This window comes from Pungitius pungitius, chromosome 5 (assembly GCF_949316345.1).
Source record: "Pungitius pungitius chromosome 5, fPunPun2.1, whole genome shotgun sequence".
Classification (NCBI taxonomy): domain Eukaryota; kingdom Metazoa; phylum Chordata; class Actinopteri; order Perciformes; family Gasterosteidae; genus Pungitius; species Pungitius pungitius.
This window is the reverse complement of record NC_084904.1, coordinates 11,656,987-11,680,924: the sequence shown is the minus strand read 5'-3', so window position 1 is coordinate 11,680,924 and position 23,938 is coordinate 11,656,987. Positions and strand designations below refer to the sequence as shown.

Below are 23,938 nucleotides of genomic sequence, written 5' to 3'. Positions count from 1 at the left end.
ATGTTTGTTTTTTGTGAAATCCCCCTTTCCACGAGGATGAATGAGCCTTTTGGAGAAGAGGGAACTAAACGATGCGTGTTTTCCTGATGTCCACGGCTGAGATAAATGGCTTGGTGTTCATCTCAGCCCCTTTGAAAAGATTAGAAAACAAGACCACACAGTAGCAAGTATTTATCTTTTGTTTTCCAAAAGAAATATCTTATACTGGCTTTGTGATTAAGTATTTATTACTAACTAGAATATAGAACATCATAACAAATACAGAAGACTTACATATTTGTTGAAGCCTAGAAAAAAAACATCTCTATCTATAGGTAGGGAGAATAAAGGAGGCATATTGTGTTTATCACAGAGCAAGCCATCATCCCTCTGCTGAGCCATTTGGTTGTTACACAAACTGTCTGTGTGTGTCTGTGTGTGTCTGTGTGTGTCTGTGTGTGTGTGGGGAGGGGGGGGGGGGTATGGAGGCAGTTCTGGTGGTCTGTTCAGCTGCTCCTCAGCACTTCAAGTCATTCATCATCATTTGAGGTTACCGCAGTAAAACAGGAGAGCAGAGCTCAGTGGAGATCAAATGATACGTCGCTACCATTTCGTCTGTCATTCAAACCATGAAGGACATTTCTTTTTAGAGATCTTCATCTTTGATTCTCAGAAAGCTTACCGTGGTCTTTTGCTTGAGATTATAGGCCCCGACCTTTGGAGAGAGGAAATATGGAGCATACGGACTGACATTTAAAGCCTGTTGCACAGGAACAGATCGTGCTGAGGCTGATGCAAAGCCCCCATTACATGAACATCCATCTAGGTGAATAATACCCATCATTTCATAGCTTTTTCTGACGTTTTTTTTATTTTTTATATCTATGATGCTTTCTGGATCTGTTTATTATGGCTTAATGTTATTCTGGTGAAACTACCTCAGCCATCATTCTAAAAACTGAAGCAGTGGAACATCACCGGTAGTTTTGTAGGGAGTATTTGGCCACTCATTCCCTTTTCCTGGCCAAATTCCTCCGAAACAAAGCCACTTTGTTTAACATCCGTTTGTTAATAGTTGATGAATTTTTTTCAATAGTTTCATCTCACATCGCCTCACCAATTACTAGACTAGAGAGCAAACAAATATAAAATAAATCTCATCCTGGATCTTGTGAAAGAGAAATAAAGAGACTTTGTTCTGCCCTGTTTGCAGTCTTATCAGTGGAAACAGACCTTCCCATAATGAATCCGGCCTCCTGTGGGCTGATACTGATACTTACTGGGATCCACTCAGAGGCCATGGTTTACAACCAGTGTCGGTAGATGCAACAATACAATATGGGATGACTTCATGAAGAACAGCTTGAATCTAGATGGCTCATCAAAGAATGCGAATGTATTAATTGGTAATGAGTTATTCCCTTTTAAATGGAATATATATGTTGTTGTTTTCACTTATTCCCCTTTAGTTCATCGTCATTGTAGCTGTGTGTGGGTTATACCATATGGTGTCTCGATGCCGTGTGTTCTCTCGCTCTCCTCGTCCAGCTGGTTGTCTGTTCCATTACACCTGGATGTGAGCCAGAGAGAGCAGGACGTCTGCAGCAGTAGAAAAAGAGCCTCCTCGCGCACACTGCTTAACGGGAGATCTCCTGTATTTGCCTTAGCTTTGATACAGAGAACCTCTCAGGCTGTCTCCGTCTGGTCGTGTTGCTGTGATCTCAACTCTGAAGGGTGCTCCTCGCTCACCGAAACGCGAACACACGCCTGTGTTTGCAAAAGGAGTGCGAGAGGGAGAGACTATTCCAAGAGCAGGCGACGACGGGGGGAAACACGGGGAAATTGTTGTGGTAGAGACTGAGTGACGCTGAGACTATTACAACGTTTTCTCCGTGAGTGTTTTCATAATCAGGTTATGATGTGGAGCAGGTAGGATTGCCAGGGAGTTTGTGGACAGGTATAAACAAACTGGACTCAGTGAGCAGTTGGCATGACAGCCGAGGTAATACTATGCAGCAGCCTTATGGTTCTCCTCGACCTTGATGTCATATTAAAATGAAGTCAGGTTGAGACTGAAAGCCCACTTGGGGAGAAAGAAGTTTAAAATGAAATCACACTCCAGGCTTTAGTCATCATAGGCGAAATGAAAAACTGTAAATTGGACATCTACACTTCTATGCCAACTCTCATTGGAGGAAGAAAATCCTGTTATATGATCAAAAGGTTTGGAACAGTTACTGAATGGACCTTGTGGTGAGGTGTGGTGTCTTGTCAATGTTGCAGGTGCTATTGTGGTTGCACTGATTTCTGTGATGGAATCACTGCCTTGGTGGTTGATCGACATGCATAATAGTTATTAAACTGTTATTCAAATAGAATAGTCTAAATTCAGATGTGTAGCTCTGGAGCGGACGCACAGCTGTGTGCGTGGATTAGCATGCATAACCAATGATGAGTCTTCTCTTGTTCCCTCTTGTCAGTGGCGACAGAGATGATGAATAATAAAAGTGGGATGCTAATAGATGGGTTTCTCTCTGACAATAATTTCTTGGCTCTGCTGTTTCATTAGCTAATTGGAATACTCTGAAGATCTTTTATCACTCTGACAGAAGCCCTCGTGCCACAGTATTAGTTCAAAGCAGATTCACCAGGCTGTTATAAAACATACATTACATGTTTTTTTCACATTAAGAACCTTTTTTTTAATCTGTATATTCTTGTGATTCTATATTTTTGGTGCCATTTAGTATGTTAGTATGATACACTTTCAAAATGTTAAATCTTCTGTAGATTTGCACTATAGTGATGCCAAATGAACACAATAGGACTCTTTGAAGGTGACGGATATGACAGCACAGAACATCTAGATGTAACTAGTTACTGTACTCTGGGAGCTGCAATAATGTTCTTTTTATTTGAGTGATGAATGAATATTGTTGATGCATCCTGTTAGGCATAAGCGATCCGCGGTGAGACATGTGCCGTCTCCATAGAAACCTGCAAGTTGTCTGAGCCTAGTCACTTTCCCGTAAGAATCCCACAGAGGCCCGATCTGCAGATGAAAGAGATGAGGAAACACGAGCAGTCTGCATCCTCGAGTTTGCAGCAAATCATTTCTCTTCCTTTATGTCAGGTGCACTCCTTAGGAATATTAGGCCCTAAAGCCTCTGGTTTGTGTGTGTGTGTGTGTGTGTGTGAGAGAGAGAGAGAGAGAGTGCGTTGTGTGTGTAGGGTTTATATAAGGGTAATTGTGAGCAGAGCGGGTGTGGATCACATCAGACTGACACTGTCTCTGTTGAATTGGTGGCATGAATCATTCCTGTTGAATCTGAATACTATACTGAATACTACGCAATAAATGTATATATATATATACTGTATGTGTGTGTGAATATATATCGATCATAAGAAAAATAATTTCTGATTTAAGTAGATTGGAAAGTATACACTGCTTTGACTTGTAGGTTCAGTGGTCTTAAGCAAATTTGCAGAAACTAAATAACACTAAGTCCACGTTTGTACAGTAGCCCAGGACGGACAAACCAAATCCCGGCTCCAAAATGAAAGCTTTTGATTCTTTTACGTTAGCAAAAAGCTGCCATCATTCTCCAACAGCCTTTCAGAGTGAGCGGAGGTTAGTTGGATGAAACCTGCAACCTCACTGTTAGATGCCATTGAATCTTACATACTGGACCTTGTGAGTGAAACATCACAGTAGACTTCCTACCACTGAAAGTTGCAGTTGCATCAAGCTGTAAAGATCAAATCACCACATCTGGTATGGTTGGACAGCTGGCTACTTCTTGAGCACTAGACTGCCTCACAGAGAACACATTTCTTTTTCTGAATGGAATCAATGTGCTGATTGGAATAAAGGACACAATAGAGCAGAGGGAGCACCAGACACTGGAGTACATGTCCATGTGTGTGTGTGTGTGTTTGTGTGTGTTTGTGTACAGGGGGAACTTGGCAATGTAATACGGCCCTTGTGGACAGAATCATTTCAACAGGAAATTACGGCTATCTGTGTGGCTGTGTCCGGAGGTTGTTATTCCCCCAGCAGATTGCACAGCGGTGCCCACACAGGGGGGACGTCTCCATAGCCACCAGAGGGATGGATTCATTCGTTGTCTCAACCATTGGTCTGTAGCTGTTGTCAGGCCAATGGGGAGTTGGGCAGATTGCCGTGACAATAAAAACCAAACTAATGAGTGTTACCTTACCAAGCGTGTGTGGCCTGCATTTATTTTTTAGAAGTTGGGTTTGCGTGAATAAGATATCATCAGTCTTTGACGTAACAGAATCAATTGCTCCCACTGAGGATAACAAACCCGCAAAGAGGGGTTGTGATGAATGAATGCGCCTCCCCTCCTTATATTCTCCCACCCCCAAATGCACCACTTCCATTTCCCAGTAGAGGTCCTTGGGATGAAAGCTGGTGACTCATCCACCAACTTAACATGCATGCTTTCCACTCGGTGTCTCTTTTACTCTTAACTTTTCAAGCATCTTTCCAGCATTTTACACTATTTTTTGTGTTCAAAAATACTGTTTCTAAATTATTCCCTGAAATATTTATGAAACTGACTGTGTGTGTGTGAACCACCTGGGCCTGTTAATGAATGAGTCACTCAGAAACTGACATGTCATTGACAGGTGAAGCAGATTATGGAGGAATCTGTCACCAGGAAATTTGTTCACGAAGACAGCAGCCACATCGTGTCCTTTTGTGGTGAGTAACCAACCAACACGGATGAATCACGCCGCTTTACTCTATTGATTCCACTACAATGAAAATAGCCTGAGTGTTTGCTTCCTATTCAAATCATTCCTGATGTTGTCATTGTCGTTATTTGTATCACCTTCACATTTGAGTTTTTAATCCATTAAGAAAGTAAAATGTGTTTGTTTGCAAGAAAACCAAAGGAGCTGTGGATCACAAAATGATTCACATTTACCAACAATCATTTGCACACTGAAATATTCCTATTCTAGAAAACCCAGCAACACCAATCTCACTCAGTCCATCAGAGGGGATAGAAAAAGCCTTTTTATTACATATAATATAGTTCCCTCTTAGGGTTCCCTCTCAGGGAACTCGAGCTGCGTAAAGACGCTGTGGGAACGCCCCTGCGTGACCGCGTCATGAAGCACGTGTAAAAACTAGCCAATGGCGAGCTGGTACGTCATAGGCGGGGACGCCGGACCAGGGCGCTATAAAGGGACCCGAAGGGCAGGACCATTCATCTCTGTGCCTTCATCGTGTGAAGTTTTTCCACTGAGATAGAAATGGCTGAGCGGTTTGTCCAGTGTGTTCCCCCTTGCACCCGATTTATTACGGGCAGAGACTCACACGACCTGTGTGTTGTCTGCTTAGGCATAGAGCACGCCCAGCTAGCCCTTGAGTGGCTTGAGGGGGCTAGCTGTGCAGACTGTGAGCATTTGCCGTAGCAATCTCGCGTCTCCCGTCGAGCTCTCTTCAATGAGGACGGCTCGATGAGGCGTGTTCCCCGCGGCTCCGGTTCGGCTCATGCCGAGGCGGAGCCCCGGATGCCTTCCTGGGGATCACAAATGGATCTCACGGAGGATTCCGGGACGGCTGACGCCTTTTCCCGGCCCTTCACCGTGGGATCCAGGCGCTTGTTTCCGGCGGCGAAGGCACGCTACGCGGCTTCCTCCACCCCGGACGAGACGCCGCTCTCACGTTCTTCCTGCTCCGAGGAGCTGGACGTGGTGAGCGTAGAGGCAGCGGAGGCTGACGCCGAGGCGACTCATTCCCCCGCTGCCGCAAAATAATTGCTGGAGGTCCTCACCCGAGCCGCTGACAGATTACATATCAGCTGGCCGGCGGGTGAGAGGCAGCCGTCTGCTCCCGGTAAACTGCAGGAGCGGTTCTTACCTTCCCGCAGAGTGCCTCCGCGCCGGTGTCTACCGTTCTTCCCAGACGTCCACACTGAGGTGTCGGCGTCCTGGAGTAGGCCGGTGTCTGCTCGCGTGTACAACCCGCGCACAGCATTGTACTCTTCTTTAGCTGAGGCTAAGCGACATGGCTATGGAAGTATGCCGGCCGCGGAGGGGGCCCTGGCGGGCCATGTTTCCCCCGCGGCCGTGTCGCTAAGGACACCGGTTACTCGGCGGCGGGGCAAGCGGCGTGCTGCCTGCATACGATGCCGCTTATCCAGGCGTATCAGGCAGAGCTGCTGGCCGACGTGGCCGAGGGGACGGAACTAACTCCGGAGGCAGTGCGTGAGCTGAGGTACACGGCTGACCTCGCGTTGAGAGCTACTAAGGAGACGGCGAAGTCCGTCGGCCGCTCCATGGCAGCCATGGTGGCTACGGAGCGGCACCTTTGGCCTGCAGGAGAAGCCTGCAGGAGAAGGACAAGTCCTTCCTCCTGGATGCCCCTCTCTCCCCCACTACCCTCCTTGGAGGTGCCATTGGGGCCGTGGCGGATAAACTCCACGCCGAGAGGTGGCAGGCGGAGGCGCTCGATTCATTCCTTCCCCGACGACGCCACGTCCGCTCGAGGGCGGCCCCGGCCGTCGACGAGCTCACACCACCTGGCGCAGCAGGAGAGCGTCGTACCTGCCAGTACGCTGTTGCAGGGCGCGGTGTCTATAGACCCAGAGACCGGAGCCCCTTAGAAACTTTTGGGCGAGCTCTCCCCAACGTATCTCAATGGGTCCTGCACACAATCGATGTCGGCTACGCCACCCAGTTCAGGTGGCGGCCGCCTCGATTTTGGGGCGTACTTCCCACGGTGGTAGACCCCCAGCAGGCTCTGGTGTTGGAACAAGAAGTACAGGCCCTGCTGCGGAAGGGACCCGTAGAACGAGTTCTCCCCCCAGACAGAGAGTCAGGCTATTACAGCCGGTACTTCATCGTTCCAAAGAAGGATGGGGGTTTGCGTCCGATTCTGGATCTCCGCCGTTTGAACCGCGCTGTTGCGAAGTTGAGCTTCAAGATGCTCTCAAACAGAACGCGGCACAAATCAGGTCCGGGGACTGGTTTGTCACGGCTCGATCCTCTCTGCTGTTCAGCAGGCTAGGCTAGGCCAGCCACTCACTGTGAAACAGTTTCAGAGACTGTTAGGTCTCCTGGCAGCGGCATCCAATGTGATCCCTCGCGGCCTGTTACACTTGAGACCGTTGCAGTGGTGGCTCAAGACCAAGGGGTTCTCCCCAAGGGGGAACCAGCACCGCCTGATCAAAGTCACTCGGCGCTGCTTGAGGGCCCTGGTCATATGGAGGCACCCTGGGTTTCTAACCCAAGGACACGTTTTAGGGGCGATCTGTCGTCAGGTCATCCTCACGACAGACGCTTCCCTCACGGGCTGGGGTGCGATCATGCAGACACCCTGTCGAGGCAGGGGCCGAGGCCCAGGGACTGGAGACTCCACTCCGAGGCGGTGGAGTTCGTTTGGGGTCACTTCGGCCGCGCCGATGTGGACTTATTTGCCTCCGCAGAGACAACTCATTGTCCTAGGTGATTCTCCCTCACGCATCCCGCCCCACTTGGGATGGATGCGATGGTGCAGAAGTGGACAAGGGCGCGCCTGTACGCTTTTCCCCCGGTTGCTCTGCTCCCAGTGGTTCTGGATAGGGTCCGTCAGGACGGAGTCAGCCTACTGTTAGTAGCCCCGTTCTGGCCGGCCCGCGTATGGTTTGCGGACATAATATCGCTTCGGTGGAGATCCCCATCAGGTTGGACCTGCTGTCTCAGGTGTCGGGGTCCATAGTTCACCCCCGCCCTGAGCTTTGGAAGCTATGGGCGTGGCCCTTGAAAGGAGGGCGTATGCCGGTAGATGGTGCCACCTGCTGTAGGAACAACTGCGGACCCAGTTAACTACCCGGTCGGTTCAGTACTGGAGGTCCTGCTATGTTATCCACAGGTCTTCCCGTCTGCCTTTGGGCATCTCTCTTCCTTTGTGGCAACCTGTCCTCCGTTCCTGATGTCGGACCAGGCGTATAACGGAGTGAATGGTTAAGGCCATGACTCTTGCATACGAATCGGCCGGCCAGCCCGCATCTCGGCTGTCCGGGCCCATTCTATCTGGGTATGGCGGCTGCAGAAGCCCTCCTGTCGGGGACTGACCCTCGCCCTGATGAAGGGAACGAGACGCTGCGTAAACGTTCTGCCATACTCCCGGCCTGCCCGTGGTACTCGATTCGGCCTTTCAGAGATGAATGGTCATGCCCTTCGGGTCCCTTATAGCGCCCTGGTCCGGCGTCCCCGCCTATGACGTACCAGCTCGCCATTGGCTAGTTTTTACACGTGCTTCATGGCGCGGTCATGCAGGGGAGTTCCGACAGCGTCTTTACGCAGCGTCTCGTTCCCTTCAGGGAACGAAGGTTACATGCGTAACCAAGAGACGTTCTTGTCCAACAAAAAGAACATTTTCCTCATGAGATCTCTAGAAGGAAGGTGATGAATTAGCCTGATATAGAAATTAAGTTCTTTTTTCACCAAATGTTATTGTTCTTGCCTCCAAATAGCACTAAGAGGGTGCATCATGATTACTGTTAGAAACACGCTGCCCACATGCAGGTGCTCACACTAGTGAGAAATCTGCCTTAGTCCAGAGCTGTGATCAACAACAAGATATATTTATGGATTTCAGTGTGAAGAAAATGACTTTCAGCCTGCGGTAAGTGGGATATTTTTATTAGCTGGAAGTCACGTGTGCAGACAAAGACTTGTGTAACAAAACTTTTGGAAGGCCGTGGAAATGTAGGAAATTGCATCTGGGTACAAATAAAGGAACAGCGATGGAACATTCCTCTTGACAAAGACTCTTTTTACGATGTAGAATAACAGAGTTAATACGGTGTCTTCATTGTAGAGAGGCACCAACAAACATAGAGAGGAACTGTTCGATCCCTGGAGGCCTGTCTGCGACGTTGGTGTCAAAATGTACTCGCACCCTTGTACTCACGGACTGAATATGGTGGTGGGCAAAACCGCCACATTGAGTAACAAATAGTGGGAAACAAACGTTAAAATCTGTGTTAGTATAAGACGCAGTTTTATCACAGTTACAAAAAGTGGGAAAGAGAAACTAAATAATCTAAAGATGAGGGAGACGGTCAAAGTGTCTCCTAAATGTCTTGTGCAGCCGGGACGATGTAGAAGACGCAGTCAGGTTTGTGTGGGTCTAAGAACTGAATAATAATATAATATGTTAAAACAATTTACAGTAAAATTTAACGAGGTATCATTAAATCAGCATGAGCAAATTATGCCGGACAATCCCCCCACTCCGAATCTCTTTTTATGGCTTTATTTTTCCTTGCACAGTAATTAAAATAATTAGTCACAGGCCGGAGATTTTTATTATTTTTATTTATTATTTAAGTTTTTATTAAGTGTTTTTGTGCCTGGAGTACAAAAAATCGGCACAAATCTCTGTTACAGAATGAATTTCCAGTCAGTCTTATCACTTATTGTCCTCTTTCAGTCGGTTGAGCTCGGCCAGCCTAGCGTGGAGCAGTTGGCCTCCATCATCATTGCTCCTTTGATGAGGGGACCAGGTAAACGCTGTGGAGTCAGAAAGCCACCACTGACTAGATTTATCAAGCGATGAAGTGCAACGGCAAAGTCAAAGAGAGTGTAGTAGTGCAAGTTGTAGTAGACCACACTTTTGGACAAAGGGAGCTGTTTTGACTTAAGCAGCAAATTCAATTTAAATTAGTCCCACTTTATTTGCAATTTACACCAACTGTGGTGTTGTTTTTAAATAGCATTTGACTTATTTATTATATTAACTATTGATTCAGAGCCGTTTGAAAGGGTTGTGGGTAACTTCAACTGTCATTTCAGCCCGTGATTTACTTAAAGAAAAGGTTTGTTGTTTAGTTTGGCCCACTGACGCAGACCTAGAATGTGATACGGCTGCAGAGTGATGAGGGACGGCGTTATAATGTGTAGCTGCCACGTGAAGCAGTGCAGACAAGACACTTGAGCCGATGGGCCGCGCTCACATGCAACAATGTGACTAAAAAGCATGCGCGGCTGGCTGGCCATGTCAAAGCAGGAAGAGGCTCGGATAACAGAGCAGAGAGGCCATGTTCATTTTTATACATCTTTACATATTTGCTGTTTATTAATATTTTGATCTGCAGCTAATGGTTTTCATTAATCAGCACTTAACTGAGTTATTGTTCTTAAATCCTAAAGCCATGAAATAACTAAAATGCAAACGCTCACAAGCCACAGGCTGTAATAACTGCCTGTGTTTTTCATTTGAAATGAAATAAAGAACACAAACCATAGATTGAAGCAACCGTAGATACGGTTTGATGGATGCATTAATCGATTTTTACTTTCAGCATTGTCCTTGTAACAACTGGTGTTGCCTTTGGCTGCTGTGAGTTAAGTGTTGGTCGAGAACAAGTGTTGAGTCTTTAAATGCACTCAGTTGCCACAGATACCAGATGTTTTAGAGGCCATTTACCAAGTTAGTTGTTTCTACCGGGAGGCAGAGCGGATACAAATTGCATGACGCTCATTGTGATGTCACTGCTGTTATTGATTATTGTTGTCAGAATGCAGATTGAGCGTTTCATTTCACAGGAGACCTGTTCCATCTCCGTGCCTTTTGGTTGGATACTGAACTCTTTTTTTTTAACACAAAGGGATTGGCTCTATAGCTTACTACACAGACAGTTAATTGTAGAAACTATAAACCTTTTGGGAGTCACTTTTCTCTGCTTCTTTGTCACCCAAAACCAATTAAGAAAAACAAGGAGAGAAAGGATATTTGGAGACCTTTAATGTGACCCTTTGTTCTGACATTTAACTTATTGATTTTTAATGATGTAGGGGGGAAAGGGCACCGACAGATAAGGAGCAAAACCAAGGAAGAGAGAGAGAGAGGCAAAAAGGAAAGCGTGACCTATTTAACCGATAAAAAGTTAAAGTCTGTGGGGACACTTGTGTTGTCCAAGGTAGACGTGAACCCCGTTAACAGAAATTGAGAGCGGTGACAGAGAAAGGGACAGGTGCTGAGCCACATGATGAAGGGCGGGGTAGAAGCTGTGTTTGAAGAAGAGAGAGTGATGGCGACAGAGAGAGATTGTGATGCTGATGAGCTGCCACCACCCCTCCCTCCGCTCGTCTCTCCCAGAGCTCCATCAACAGGGGTTCCCATGGCAACACCAGCCTTCGCTCTGACCCCATGTGAGCAGAGCCACAGGATTAGTCCTGAAAGAGAAAACCAAAATGTCAACACTGCTCCAGGTGCTGCCACGTAGGCCACAGAGGGAAGCGGGCTGTCTGCTTTTCTGCACGGTTGATTGATCTTGAGTCATCGTGTCGACTTGTGTGTCCATTGCAGCTTATGCAAAGCTAGTTTATGCGAAGATGATTATGCGAAAACTGAAATTGTTTTTTTCTGTACCTGGGAAATTCATTTTAAGAAATAATCACTTTAATCCAACGACTTCCCCTGAAATAAATATGTATACATAGGTTAGGTATTCACTGAGCAGAATTGTGGACTTGACATCTGAAATGTTGTGCATTTTCTACTTTTAATTACATTGATGTGGATGACATGTCTGGCAAATAGTATATGCCACAATACTGCTGGATCAGTAAACAAATCAAGCCCCCAAATTGCATTTAGAAAAAGTAGTTTTAAGTTTTCCAAATTAAAGCTGTCCTTTAATTTGCAAAACTTTTAAGTTATGTTTTATGTTAAGAATGGGTCCATTTACTCTTATTATGTATTACTTATTACTACATATTGTGTAATGTCAAAGCACCATGGAATCTCTCCCCTGCAGTGTGTGGAGACACACAGCTAATAGGAGAGACTGATGTCTGCTGTCCTCTATTCATATGTTTTTCCTGCATATATTAGAAAAGTGCACTTTGGTAAGGAGCAGACACGTTTGTGTCCACACAGCTGCAGTGGAGGCTTGTGTCCTGCACGGGCTCAAAAGGCGAGCAGCAGGCTTTCTGCGCAGCAACAAGATAGCGGCCCTCTTCATGAAGGTGGGGAAAAGCTTCATCCCGGCTGAGGAGTTGTGTAGGAAGGCACAGGACCTTGAGCAGATAATCGACACAAAGTGAGAAACGCACACGTCCCAGCATGTTGCCACACATCGCAGCCGACTTCAAAGCCTACATCAAAGCAAAAGGGCTGAAAACAAATAGCTATTGCTTACTTTGAAGGGATATTTCTTGCTATGAAAAGCTTCTAAATTATTCATGTTTGTGAGCTTTCATGAATCATGAATCACTGATACCATTAGTGTCCTCCAGATACAGTTTTACTTCATAGAACTCAAAGCCCTGTTATACTTGCATTGTTTGTACTCAAACTTGTGACTCTGCAGACGAAGTCAAAGCCTGCAAAGTCAGGACAGCCTTCGCAAGATGCCCCGACTGCCCAGCCTCACCCCGCAGGGGGTCAAGAACCTGTGGATCCGGACGGCTCTATTTGAGAAGGTGCTGGACAAGATTGTCCTGTACCTTGTAGAGAACAGCAGGTACGTTGAGACGGGTCAAAGGATTCCCTGTTCAACTGTTTGTGTTACAAGACCTCTACGTCCCCTCCAAACTCCCCTTTCACGTTTGATCTCGCAGTAAATACTACGAGAAAGAGGCTGTTCTGATGGACCCCGTGGACGGACCCATCCTCGCCTCTTTGTTAGGTAATCATGCGAGACATTGTAAGATTATCATCTTGCATAATGTGCCGCACTCTGTAGGAGGTTATGTTTACATGAAAAAGTGAGATCCTAAAAAAGGGACCTACGTCCAACCCGTTTGTAAATAAAAAGAAATGGTTTCTGCCATTACTCTATAACTGGCCCTCTCTCACCCTGGCAGTGGGACCTTGTGCTTTGGAGTACACAAAGATGAAGACAGCCGACCACTTCTGGACGGACCCGTCCGCTGACGAGTTGGTGCAAAGACATCGCATCCACGGGGGCAACTGCAGACAAGATTCTCCCACCAAGAGGCCAGCACTGTGTGTGAGTACTCAAAAAAGGTGCCAGGCTTTGCGTTTATCGCTCGTGTGTATCTGGCTGGAGTTTTAGTGCGATCAGTTCCGTTCCCTTCTGAGACACTGCCTGTCTGGTTTAAGGAGGACCTGCTAAGATTACCACATAGAGTGAAGTAGAGTGTCCCAGGAGAAAGAACAGAGTGTATCTGAAACCTTCGTACTTGATGAACCAGGTCAACCCGACTGTCTCACTGCATTACAATGCTCTTTGCACTTGCATTTGTATTTGTGTGTTGTAAGCAAAAGCGTCATTAAAAGTCATTGGCATCAGAAACTAGGGAGGATGCATGCGTTGGCGCATGTGAATGTATCTCCTATTTCTCTTATTTTGAGTCATGGGAAAACAAAAAATGTTATCCATGGAAAATGGGTCTTCTGTGACTGGCCGGCTGTAATTCATTCTGTGGTGATAGTGATCAGATTGGAACTATGCCACGATGTTTGTTATCTGATGTGACATGTTTTTTGCCTGTGTTGTGCAGATCCAGAAGCGGCACTCCAGCAGCAGCATGGATGAACGCCCTTCTCCCTCCCCATCAGCTCGTGAATATGTGGAGTCGCTGCATCAAAACAGCAGAGTGACCCTACTCTTTGGCAAAAACAATGTGCTCGTGCAACCGGTAACTGTCTGCTGCCTCTTAATAACTCATAGCCGTATAGGTATGACACCCCCAGAAGCAATACCTCTATCCAGAAGCTACAAGTTTACCACAAACCTTATTTCTCCACACAGTCCAAGGTCTGCTGAATATCTATTTGCAAATCAATGCCATTAACAAAATAGTATTTTGCAATTTCATTGTCATCCCATAGATCAGAACTGTACAAGAGCCTGATATGCATTGTAAAATGTATGAAAATGTTGCAATAACTATCTGTCATGTCAGTTATTTGAAACACATAGCTGCAGCCTTTTCTTCATCTTCGCGGTTGTTTCAGAGGGACGACATGGAGGCCATCCCGGGTTACCTCTCTCTGCACCAGAACGCTGACCTCATGACCCTGAAGTGGACTCCCAACCAGCTCATGAACGGCTCGGTTGGAGACTTGGACTACGAACGCAGGTGCAAAGTGATCCACCCGCAAAATGTGTCATTATGTGGGGATGGTGTCTGCCTGCAAAGCCTGTGTTTGGTCATGTTAGCGATCCTTCTCGTGTACCGATATCTAACGCGCCAACGCTCACTGAGTATCTTAACACCTTTTATCTGCTGTTTGCGTAACACTCGGATGTTACTGAAAAATGCAGTGAGTTTGTGTGTGTCTGGGGCTCAGTGTGCAGAGTCAATGCCGATCATCTGTTGAGGCTGATTTTGAGCACTCCAGCAGCTAGCAGATGGTTTATTGACTGGGGCACCGTCTCACACCCGCAAACTGTGTAATGTTTACTGTGCCTCTGCTCCCTTCGCAAAAAATTGATTGTTGTGTTTAGTAAATTCTGCTCATCCTTGCGCTTTCTTCTGACTACTTTTTTTATTTGACATCAGATTATTATGAGATTTAAACTTAGATTGAAATTCCCTGTGAATTTATTTTTCCTTTTACTGTTAGCTTTTGCCCCGGTGCTGTGTGCTGACACTACTCTGGCACTAGTCTATTGACTCTGTATTTACTTAATGTTTTCAGTGTATACTGGGATTATGCCATAACTATCCCTCTGGGGGAGATAGTTTACTTACACTGTCATCAACAAGGTGGGTCCTTGAAATCACATCACAGCACATTTTTCACTGGTGTTTGCGTGCAGTTACTTTTGTATCTGTTATGAATGTCTACAAATCAACAAAGCTGTCGCATAAAATAGCAGCCTGCATAATTAAAGCAAGACACCATTTGCTGCAGTTGACAGTGGGGGGACGGTGGTGCTGGTCAGTCAGGATGGGATACAGAGACCTCCACTTCGCTTCCCCAGAGGAGGCCACTTGCTGCAGTTCCTCTCCTGCCTGGAGAACGGCCTCCTCCCCCACGGCCAGCTGGACCCTCCTCTCTGGTCCCAGAGGGGGAAGGTCAGCATTAATGACACAAATATGTAATTTATAATAACAATAAATCTGTGAAACACATCTGGAAATAGATGCACACATCATCTTTAATTCACATGGATGGTTTAGCCCACTCACTGTGGCATCACTTTGATATGTTGTATTCCAATTGCAGGGGAAGGTGTTTCCCAAGCTGCGTAACAGGGTTCCTCAGGGATCTGGATCCTCAGACTCGGTCTCAGACAAGGAGGAGGACGAGGCCACAGACTATGTCTTCCGCATCCTCTTTCCAAACAGCCAGTCAGAGTTTGGTGAGGTTCCTTCTCGAGAAGCAAATCAATTTGAGCCTCAATTCTTCTTGTATTTTTTATTAAACTATTACAGTCGTTGTTTGTTACAGTAACTGTAACCTATCCTGCTATATCTGACTTCCTCCCTTTAACTGAGTGAGCAGTCTGCCTCCAAAACCAAACAGGGATCCCGGTTGTTCCCAAGAGGTCCAGCAGCTGTCCTGAAGAATGCAATTCATTGACACGCCTCGGCTCCTCTGTCAGCTCGCTTTAGCTCTCTGCATCTGAAATGATCCCAACTTTCCCTGCGCCTGTGGCAAAGTGTATTGATGTGCATTGTTATTAAAGCCACTCCTGCTCCCCGTCGGCTTGTGTCACACTGTTTTACTGCATTACAGTGCAATAACCTTCCAGTGGCTGGATCACTGACTGATCTGATATGGCTTATTTCACCATTGATCTACATTTCTGATATTGTTAAAAATACATGTCGGCTTCATGCTTTAAAATTGTGCATCTAATCCAAATTGCATGAATATTTTGTTTTTATGCTTTATCTTTGCTCCAACAGGAATCAAGTGCTTTCCGCGGATCACATTGATGAACACAATTCTTTTCCAACTGTGTTCAAGTCAAATGTAATCGTTGTGAAAAGCCTCTGTAGCTTTTTAAGTGACAATGGTTTTTATTTGTGTGTGTGTGTGTGTATGCACATGTTGCAGTGACTCCTCCAGACTTGATGGATCACGGAGCCACATTGTGGCATCCCACTCTCAGGAAGTCCTCGTGTTCGTCTTGTTCTCAGGGCAGCTTCTCTGATGGGGCGACGCCCAAGGGGTGCAACTATGAGAGGTTAGACGCTTCAAGCTAGACTGAGTTGTACTAAATTGTGAACGAGGAACTACTAAAGACAAAAAGTAACTCACCTGGCGTCCCTCAGTGCCGACCAGAAATCCTCAACAATAAAACCAAAACTGAGCAAGGAGCAAAAAATACAAGAACCATGCAATCTCACACAAGCAATTATCTGACATTTACCTCTCTGACATGGCAATGAGTTTGAAAAATGAGCTGATAAGCCTGTGGGCCTTTTTGTTCTATATGTCAGGTAATCATTTGAATTCTAAAAGGTTAGACCCAGCACTGTGATAAACTCCACATTAAAGACAGTATCGCAGGACAAGGTGAGTAACTTATCCTGCACTGGGCTACTAATTCAGCACTGGTTTGATGATTCTCTTTTAAGGAAAGAGAAGAAGAAAGTGATTCCTGGACATAAGGCTCTGTGCTGTGTCTCTCTGCAGGGCTCCTCTGAAGCTGCTGTGCGACAACATGAAGAATCAGATCATCTCTCGGGCGTTTTATGGCTGTAAGTGATTGATAAACGTTGGCCCTGAAAATCCTTCAATATTAGCATCTATTCACATTCACTTTAAATTTGTGTTGGAGGTAGAAAGTAATTTCCTCATTTCAGTTATCACTGCCATCTGCAGAGCCATTCAGTAATGAACTGTATTGTCAACCAGGGTTGGCATACTGTCGTCACCTGTCCACTGTGCGTACACACCTCTCTGCTCTCGTCAATCACACCATTGTGGCGCCCGAAGTGCCGTGTGATGCCTACAAAGGACTCACCACGGATGTGTGGCGGACGTTCCTCCAGGACTGCACAGTAAGCATCGCTGGTGTCACAGCACTGCAACACAAAGCTCTCACACACACACACACACACACACACACACACACACACACACACACACACACACACTCCCAGACTCTTTCACTCTGTCAGTCTTTTGTCTCATCCATATTCATCCTGCTGATCATTTGGCTCAAGCCACTAGTCTCACAACATTAGTCTCACACCATTAGTCTCACAACTGTGTGCATGAAGTGGGACTGATTGATTCTGTCTGTCTCAAAGAACACACCTCTTTAGACTTCAGGTACATTTATCTGAAGCCATGGAGGGTTTGAACTGACAAATATTTGATTTAAAACTAAGTAAGTATTTTAAGTATTATTTCATTATCTTAGCCATTTCAAAATAGTAGTTTTACAATGGTCCATTTACTAGCTTATCTCATGTTAAGGGGTTGTCTTCTACTGATATCGTCTTAAATGGTTTAATTTTAACTTTCAAAATTTCTTTTAAACCAATTACTCTATTAATCTTAATGTTTAAATTGCCCTATCAAACACATTCATATCTAAGAGAATGTAACTAATATAGGGAGACACAACAGATCCCTTCAAGCACTTCAATAAACAAAAGATTAGTAGTTGAGCAACAGTTGCTTTTAAACTGGATTTAACTTACATCTTGTTTTGATTTATCTTCCTGTCAATCAAAATCCAATTACTGAGCAGATAACGTCTGCCAGCCCCTCCTCGCATTACCTGCATTCTCTGTGAAAGCTGGGGCCTCCTCTACAGGCTTCCATGTTGGAAACGCTGTTGTTTTCATTGAATGTTGTAAACAAGCAGGGAGTGAAAATGTTATTTTGAATAAAGGTGCACATCCAAAGATTAATTGAAATACTTTTAAGTAGTTGTATCTTCTGTTCTCAGGCATACGATGAGAATGAGCTACTTCGTCTGGTTTACTTCGGTGGTGTGGACGCCTCGCTGCGTAAAGAGGTGTGGCCTTTCCTGCTGGGTCATTACCAGTTTGGAATGTCAGAAGCCAAGAGGAAAGAGGTTTGTAGTTTGCATGACCATTCACAGCTTTGGGTTCGAAGCATTTTCACCCTTAAACGCTGACCCTTGATCGCTCAACCCTCACCTCAGGTGGACGAACGGGTCCAAGTGTGCTACCAGCAGACCATGCATGAGTGGCTCGGCTGTGAGGAGATCGTCCGTCAGCGGGAGAAGGAGCAGCACGCTGTCGCATTAGCAAAGTGCTCCTCAGTAGCGAGCATGGACAGCTCCAGTCAGAAGATTACCCACCACAACTCCACTATCAGCAATGAGGTGACACAGAAACTCACACTTACTGTATATTCAGAGTAAGGAAATTAGTTTTACAAGGAAAGGTTGCAGAACTGTCTGTAGCTCCAAGATGTCGGCAGCTATCATGCTGAGAGTGTCCAAAGTGAACACAGGTTGCATCCTGGGAAAAAGTAGAATCTAGTTTTTCCTTCAAATGTGCTCTATTGTAATACAAGTATACCTTTTAATGTGCAGCATTTATCATTAGCCAACAATAACCGAGATGCATATCAGTAAAACATAATAATATATTGGTGTGAATGTTTATTACCCAGTCCCAGTCCCCCCAGAGCTCAGACAGGCAGAGTCTGGCTCGCCTGCAGAGTGACTCCAGCAGCAGCACACAGGTATGAAATACTCTCCATATTACCGTCTTTTTTGAAAAGGATCTTTCATGCAAGCAGAATGACGCTTCTCTCACGCTTAGACTTCTAATATCCTGATCCTAAACAAATGCATGTGATCTGAACCGTCTGAACCAATACTCCTCATCCTCGCATTCTCTCCCTTGCTAGTTCTTCACATCCTCCCATCCCTTCCCCTGGAGTAGCCTGCTTCCCTTTGGCTTGTTCTTTCAGGTGTTTGAGTCTGTAGAGGAGGTTGATCAGATCGAGACGGAGCCCAAGAGCGAGGAGGCCAAACAGGGGCCGAAGATACCCAATGGAGCGATGCAGAACGAGACAAACTCTCCCGACTCCGGACATCCCTCCTCCCGCAACTTCTCAGTCACCTCGGGCCTGTCGGACGGCTCACTCAGCACCGAGGACAGCGCTGCCGCTGATACGATCCCAAGATCTGCAGCTGTTCCTCAGGCACCGCAGAGTCAGGTCAAGCCTGCAGGAGTACAAAGTGACGGTCGGACAGATGGGATGGACAGCCAGGTGAGAGGTAAAGAGAAGACCAAGGAGGAGGAGGAGGAGGAGAAAGCACCCGATGTTACCAAATCAGATGGAAATAACAAGACTGAGCAGCTGTTGAAGGCCAAAAAAGATGCAAATCTGCAACCAAAAACGCAAGAAACTGTTGCAGAGTCTGAAGTTGTTCAAACAGAGGAACCCAAGTCAGAGAATGAAGATGCAGGGGCGGACATTAAAGGAGTTACGTCTGTAGAGTCAGGAGAAACCAAAAAAGATTTGCTTGACGAGGATACTATGACGGTGTCTGCAACTCCTTCCAGACCTAAAGGAGAACCTGTAGTGCAGAGTCCTATAAAAGCAGTAGAAGTGAGTATTGAGGAAACTGTGAAGCGTCAGAAATCTGAAGAAACAAATGTCGAACAGGCTAAAGGCATGGACGAGTTAAAGTCAAGTCAACCACAAGAGGTTTTGTTGGCAGATTTGAGATCGGTTGATTACAAGAATCCTGAAGTTGAGAAGAAACTCATTTTCTCAGCCGACAGCAGCGTCTCGAGACCAAGAGAAGCCTACTTTGCATCCCAGACGGGCGAGGCTCAGGTTATGACTGAATCAGATGAGTCTCCTCCGGCCGTGGAGATGGAGGAGATCCCACAAGCAAAAGTTTCCATGGTGCCTTTGAGCAGGAAGGGACGCTGCGAAGCCTCCTCGTTCTCCAAGGACTCGTCCCCCCACGCGGAGCTCAGGCAGGAGGACGAGCAGGGAAAGCGCTGTCCCGATAGGACAAAGCCCATCCCGTGTGAGGAGCCAGAGAGCCAGAGCCTGGACCCTCACTTTGACTCTCTGGGCGAGTCTGGACACACCAAGAATGAGTCAACCTCTCAAGAATCGGCTGGGAGTCCCTTCTCTGTATGCACATTTATTTTTTTAAGTCTTCAAATTAGTTCATGCCAGGGCAACTGAACATCCTTATAAGCCTGTTTTTGCCTTTTCATGTATATATTTATTGTGTGTTTCAGCAAGAGCTTTTGGACTTGTATACATTAAATCTGCACCGCATTGAAAAGGATGTCCAGCGCTGTGACAGAAACTATTGCTACTTCACTCCGGCCAACCTGGAGAAACTGCGCAACATAATGTGCAGGTAAGACACTGGCAGCACCAGGGGTGTAATAAAGAGTGTGATCCTCATCATTCAACTTCATGCATCTACCTTCTAGGGTTGTAAATGCGCTTTAAATGAGTTTTTTAAATCTTTAAATGTTCAATGTTTAAATCATCTTTCTTACTGTCAACAAATCATGATTAGACCAAACATAGTCAGAAAATTACTATACGTAATAACACGCTGATGGTTTGGGTATTTTAACAGGATTTACTCGCAGTCAGAGGAGATATAATGCCACTTGTAAAAGGAAAAACAAGTGCCTCTAAAATATCATATTTACACCTTAGAGAGGCTGACTCACTTAGCGTCTTGTGACTCTCGGTGAGCGGCAGATGAAAGCAGCCGAAGGGCCACTTCTCTTGGTTCACTTCTGCTGGTTGTATTCACAGCTATATCTGGAGGCACCTTGACATTGGTTACGTACAGGGCATGTGTGATCTGCTGGCTCCACTTCTAGTCATTCTGGATGATGGTGAGTCAACGCCGACTCATTGTTATCTGATGTTTGGTGTATTTTTATAGTTATCGACGGAACAAGCGAGGACAGGTCGCCCACTCACTGTCTCACCCCAGCCTCCTCCCTCTCCCTCTCCCTCTCTTTTCAGAGGCCATGGCCTTCAGCTGCTTCACTGAGCTCATGAAGAGAATGAATCAAAACTTTCCACACGGAGGAGCTATGGATACTCATTTTGCCAACATGCGCTCTCTCATACAGGTATTCAAGTACAAGAGACCGTTGCATTACCGAAAAGCGCTACACATTTTCCTCCACGACTCATTCTGTGTGGCCTTGAATCTCCTCCGTAGATCCTGGATTCTGAGCTGTTTGAGCTAATGCACCAGAACGGAGACTACACTCACTTCTACTTCTGCTACCGCTGGTTTCTCCTCGACTTCAAGCGAGGTAAAGTGACCACATGGTGCCAACGAGTTTGCCAATTTGAGGAGGGGTGGATTCATGCCTCTTTAAACCCTGTCGGTGAATTAATTAGTGATCTGTAAAGCAACATTTGGGTACTAGGAAAATATTTATCATATTTATGGAAGACCATGGGAGTGTGTTAAGAGATGCTTTTCTTCATATTTACGGCTGGTTTTCTCTCCTGGGAATCCGAGTGCAACCTCCCTGCAAACACCTGCTTCCACTCCTGTCTCTCTCGGCTGATAACGTTGCTTCCTGCAAACTCACCTCCCAGCCGACACGTCAGACACATCCACTCCTCTTTCTTCATGTGATTTGTGCTCCAGAGCTGGTGTACGACGACGTGTTCGCAGTGTGGGAAACCATCTGGGCAGCCAAGTGTGTCTCTTCTGGTCACTTTGTCCTCTTTATTGCTTTGGCGCTGGTGGAGATCTACAGGGACATAATCCTGGAGAACAACATGGACTTTACTGACATCATTAAGTTCTTCAATGGTAAAATATCACTTAACAGCTATATATAATAGTTAATAAATGTCAAAAAACAACCCACAATTAAGTTATTCAAGCTACTTGCTGTTACGCGTCGGTTCAGATGTTCTCCAGACATTTTAGGAAATAATATTGGCCATTTGTGTCTTTTTATCTTTCAGAAATGGCCGAGCACCACAACATAAAGCGGATTTTGACCATGGCCAGAGATCTGGTGTGCAAGGTGCAAATGCTTATAGAGAACAAGTGATTGCGCTCTTTGTCTTCGTCTTCTTCTTCCTTCCAAGTAAAGTGTGACCTGCTGTAGCAGCACGAGATTCACATACATCTGAGCACTCAGGCTCTTTCTCTCTGACACACACACACACACACACACACACACACACACTATACAAAGCCTTTACAATCAGAGTTTGCTGCTAGGAGCCTTATTGACTGTGTCCACAACGTTGTTTGTGTTGTTAATAGATGTATGTGATAATTATGCTTCATATTTTGTCAGTTTGTTCAAGTGAAAGTGATTTATCTGAATGTTTTATTTAGTTCTTAAATATATCTGCCATAAATTCCTTGTGTGTAAATGTATCCAGGTGCACTTTTTTTTAAAGAAAATAATGGTTTTAGTTGCACATTTCCAACCAAATATTATGAAAAAATTCAACCAGAGACTATATTTATGCAAAGAATATATTGTAATGATAGTTTCTAATAAATAGTCAGGTCTAAAAGTTATTATTCAAATATATTACCAAGTTCCTCCTTATTCCCGTTGCTTATTAAAGGTCAGAATGTCAGCAGCCTTTTCCCTTTTACCCAATAGTAACACCTAAAAATGTAATGACTTTCTACTGATGCCAGAAAAACGACTTGTAATCCAAACTCCATTTCTGTTTCACACACAGCATTCAGAAGGATTTAGCATTTAGCACCTTGTCGGTGATTTAGCATCTAACAGTGTTTTAATTGAACTGCCTCACCTGCCAAATATTATCTTTATTTGTTATTTGCGTATTGTACTGTACTGAGAGATACATATGTTAAACTTATGAGGATTAAAATGCGTAAAATCTTAACCTAATCTCAAAGTGAAGTACAAATGTTTGTCTGGAGATGTATATAAAGTAACAAGCCTCATTGGTTAGCCTCTTAAGTTGTGTTTCCTTAGCCGGTGAATCTGTATATTTTGTAAATGATCCAGTCTACTTACCTTTATTTTTGTCTAGAATTGTCCAGTGCCTCTTTGTTGAATTAAAATGCTGATTTCAGCTTGAATGCTACTTTGAATTTGGAATATCAGACAGTTAAAGCAGTTACATGGTGACCAAACTAAAAGGTTTTCGGCGGCGTCACGTTAGTGAGATTCTCCAGTGGGAAAGGACTTACACATACAGGTGAGATTTCAAGATACAAATGACGTTATGAGGGACTGTTTTGATGTTTTGGCAGATTTGGTACTTGTGAGGACATTCAAAATATATGATTTAAACCCCTAAAGTAATACTGAGCCCTGAGTTGCAAACAGCTGTGCTTGTAATTTATAGCCTAAAACTTCACTTAGTTGGTCTTCAGGTAAATGTTTCAAGAATGTTGTTAGATTAATTGCTTTTAATATGCTGTCTCTGTGAATGCTTACTGCTGGCAGGAAACGTATTTTGTATGTATATTGTAACTTTTATTTATTTATTCAAACAGTTTTTCATTATGATGCTGCTTTGTTTGTGAAGCTGATATTTTTATTTTGTGGCCATTTCTAAATGTCTATTGTAAAACAATCAAATTATATACGAAAAGTTCATATATACTATATATTAAATGGTATATGTTTTTATAATAAAACAATAAAAATGGAATCATCATTATTTTTCCAAACATCTTGTAGTGCTTTTACTCAGTTTGATCAAACAGGTGAGAGAATCACAAATATATCTGGGGAGTTGAGGGGACCAGAGATGGAAATGTTCTTTGGTTTGTCCTCCTTTGTGATCGAGGTGAAAATATATAAAGAACTATGTTCACGGTCCATGTATGATGATTTGATTTGTGTTTTTGTTTTATCCATGGAGGGTGAAAGATTTGTATCAATAAATTTATGCAAAAGTGAATATATTAATAAATAAAATGCAGGAATAGAAGAATTAGTTCGTTCTGAAGAAAAAGAAATACAAAACTATTAATAAACTATAATGAAGCATATTAGCGTTACATGAAGGTTAGAACTTCCTAACTTGCATGCAATAAACCAACAT

The 23,938-nt window shown here is 44.9% G+C and overlaps 1 protein-coding gene across 3 annotated transcripts in view; it reads left to right on the top strand.

Moving 5' to 3' along the window:
* sgsm1a (small G protein signaling modulator 1a) overlaps positions 1–23,712 on the top strand; it is a 24,025-nt gene extending 313 nt beyond the window's left edge. Inside the window, exons 3-25 of one of the 3 annotated variants that reach the window (XM_037482691.2) lie at positions 4,636–4,711; positions 11,888–12,050; positions 12,321–12,473; positions 12,571–12,638; positions 12,817–12,962; positions 13,477–13,614; positions 13,934–14,058; positions 14,621–14,688; positions 14,837–15,000; positions 15,152–15,287; positions 15,989–16,118; positions 16,571–16,635; positions 16,793–16,938; positions 17,838–17,966; positions 18,057–18,239; positions 18,533–18,604; positions 18,836–20,020; positions 20,131–20,255; positions 20,669–20,751; positions 20,885–20,994; positions 21,087–21,183; positions 21,528–21,695; positions 21,854–23,712. In XM_037482691.2, coding sequence (XP_037338588.2) covers positions 4,636–4,711; positions 11,888–12,050; positions 12,321–12,473; positions 12,571–12,638; positions 12,817–12,962; positions 13,477–13,614; positions 13,934–14,058; positions 14,621–14,688; positions 14,837–15,000; positions 15,152–15,287; positions 15,989–16,118; positions 16,571–16,635; positions 16,793–16,938; positions 17,838–17,966; positions 18,057–18,239; positions 18,533–18,604; positions 18,836–20,020; positions 20,131–20,255; positions 20,669–20,751; positions 20,885–20,994; positions 21,087–21,183; positions 21,528–21,695; positions 21,854–21,942 — 3,819 coding nt within the window. In that variant the 3' untranslated portion in view covers positions 21,943–23,712. Of the gene's footprint in view, positions 1–4,635; positions 4,712–11,887; positions 12,051–12,320; positions 12,474–12,570; positions 12,639–12,816; positions 12,963–13,476; positions 13,615–13,933; positions 14,059–14,620; positions 14,689–14,836; positions 15,001–15,151; positions 15,288–15,988; positions 16,119–16,570; positions 16,636–16,792; positions 16,939–17,837; positions 17,967–18,056; positions 18,240–18,532; positions 18,605–18,772; positions 20,021–20,130; positions 20,256–20,668; positions 20,752–20,884; positions 20,995–21,086; positions 21,184–21,527; positions 21,696–21,853 lie in introns of all 3 variants that reach the window. The other 2 variants (XM_037482690.2, XM_062562343.1) reach the window with 2 other exon arrangements.
* Positions 23,713–23,938: the final 226 nt, after the last annotated feature.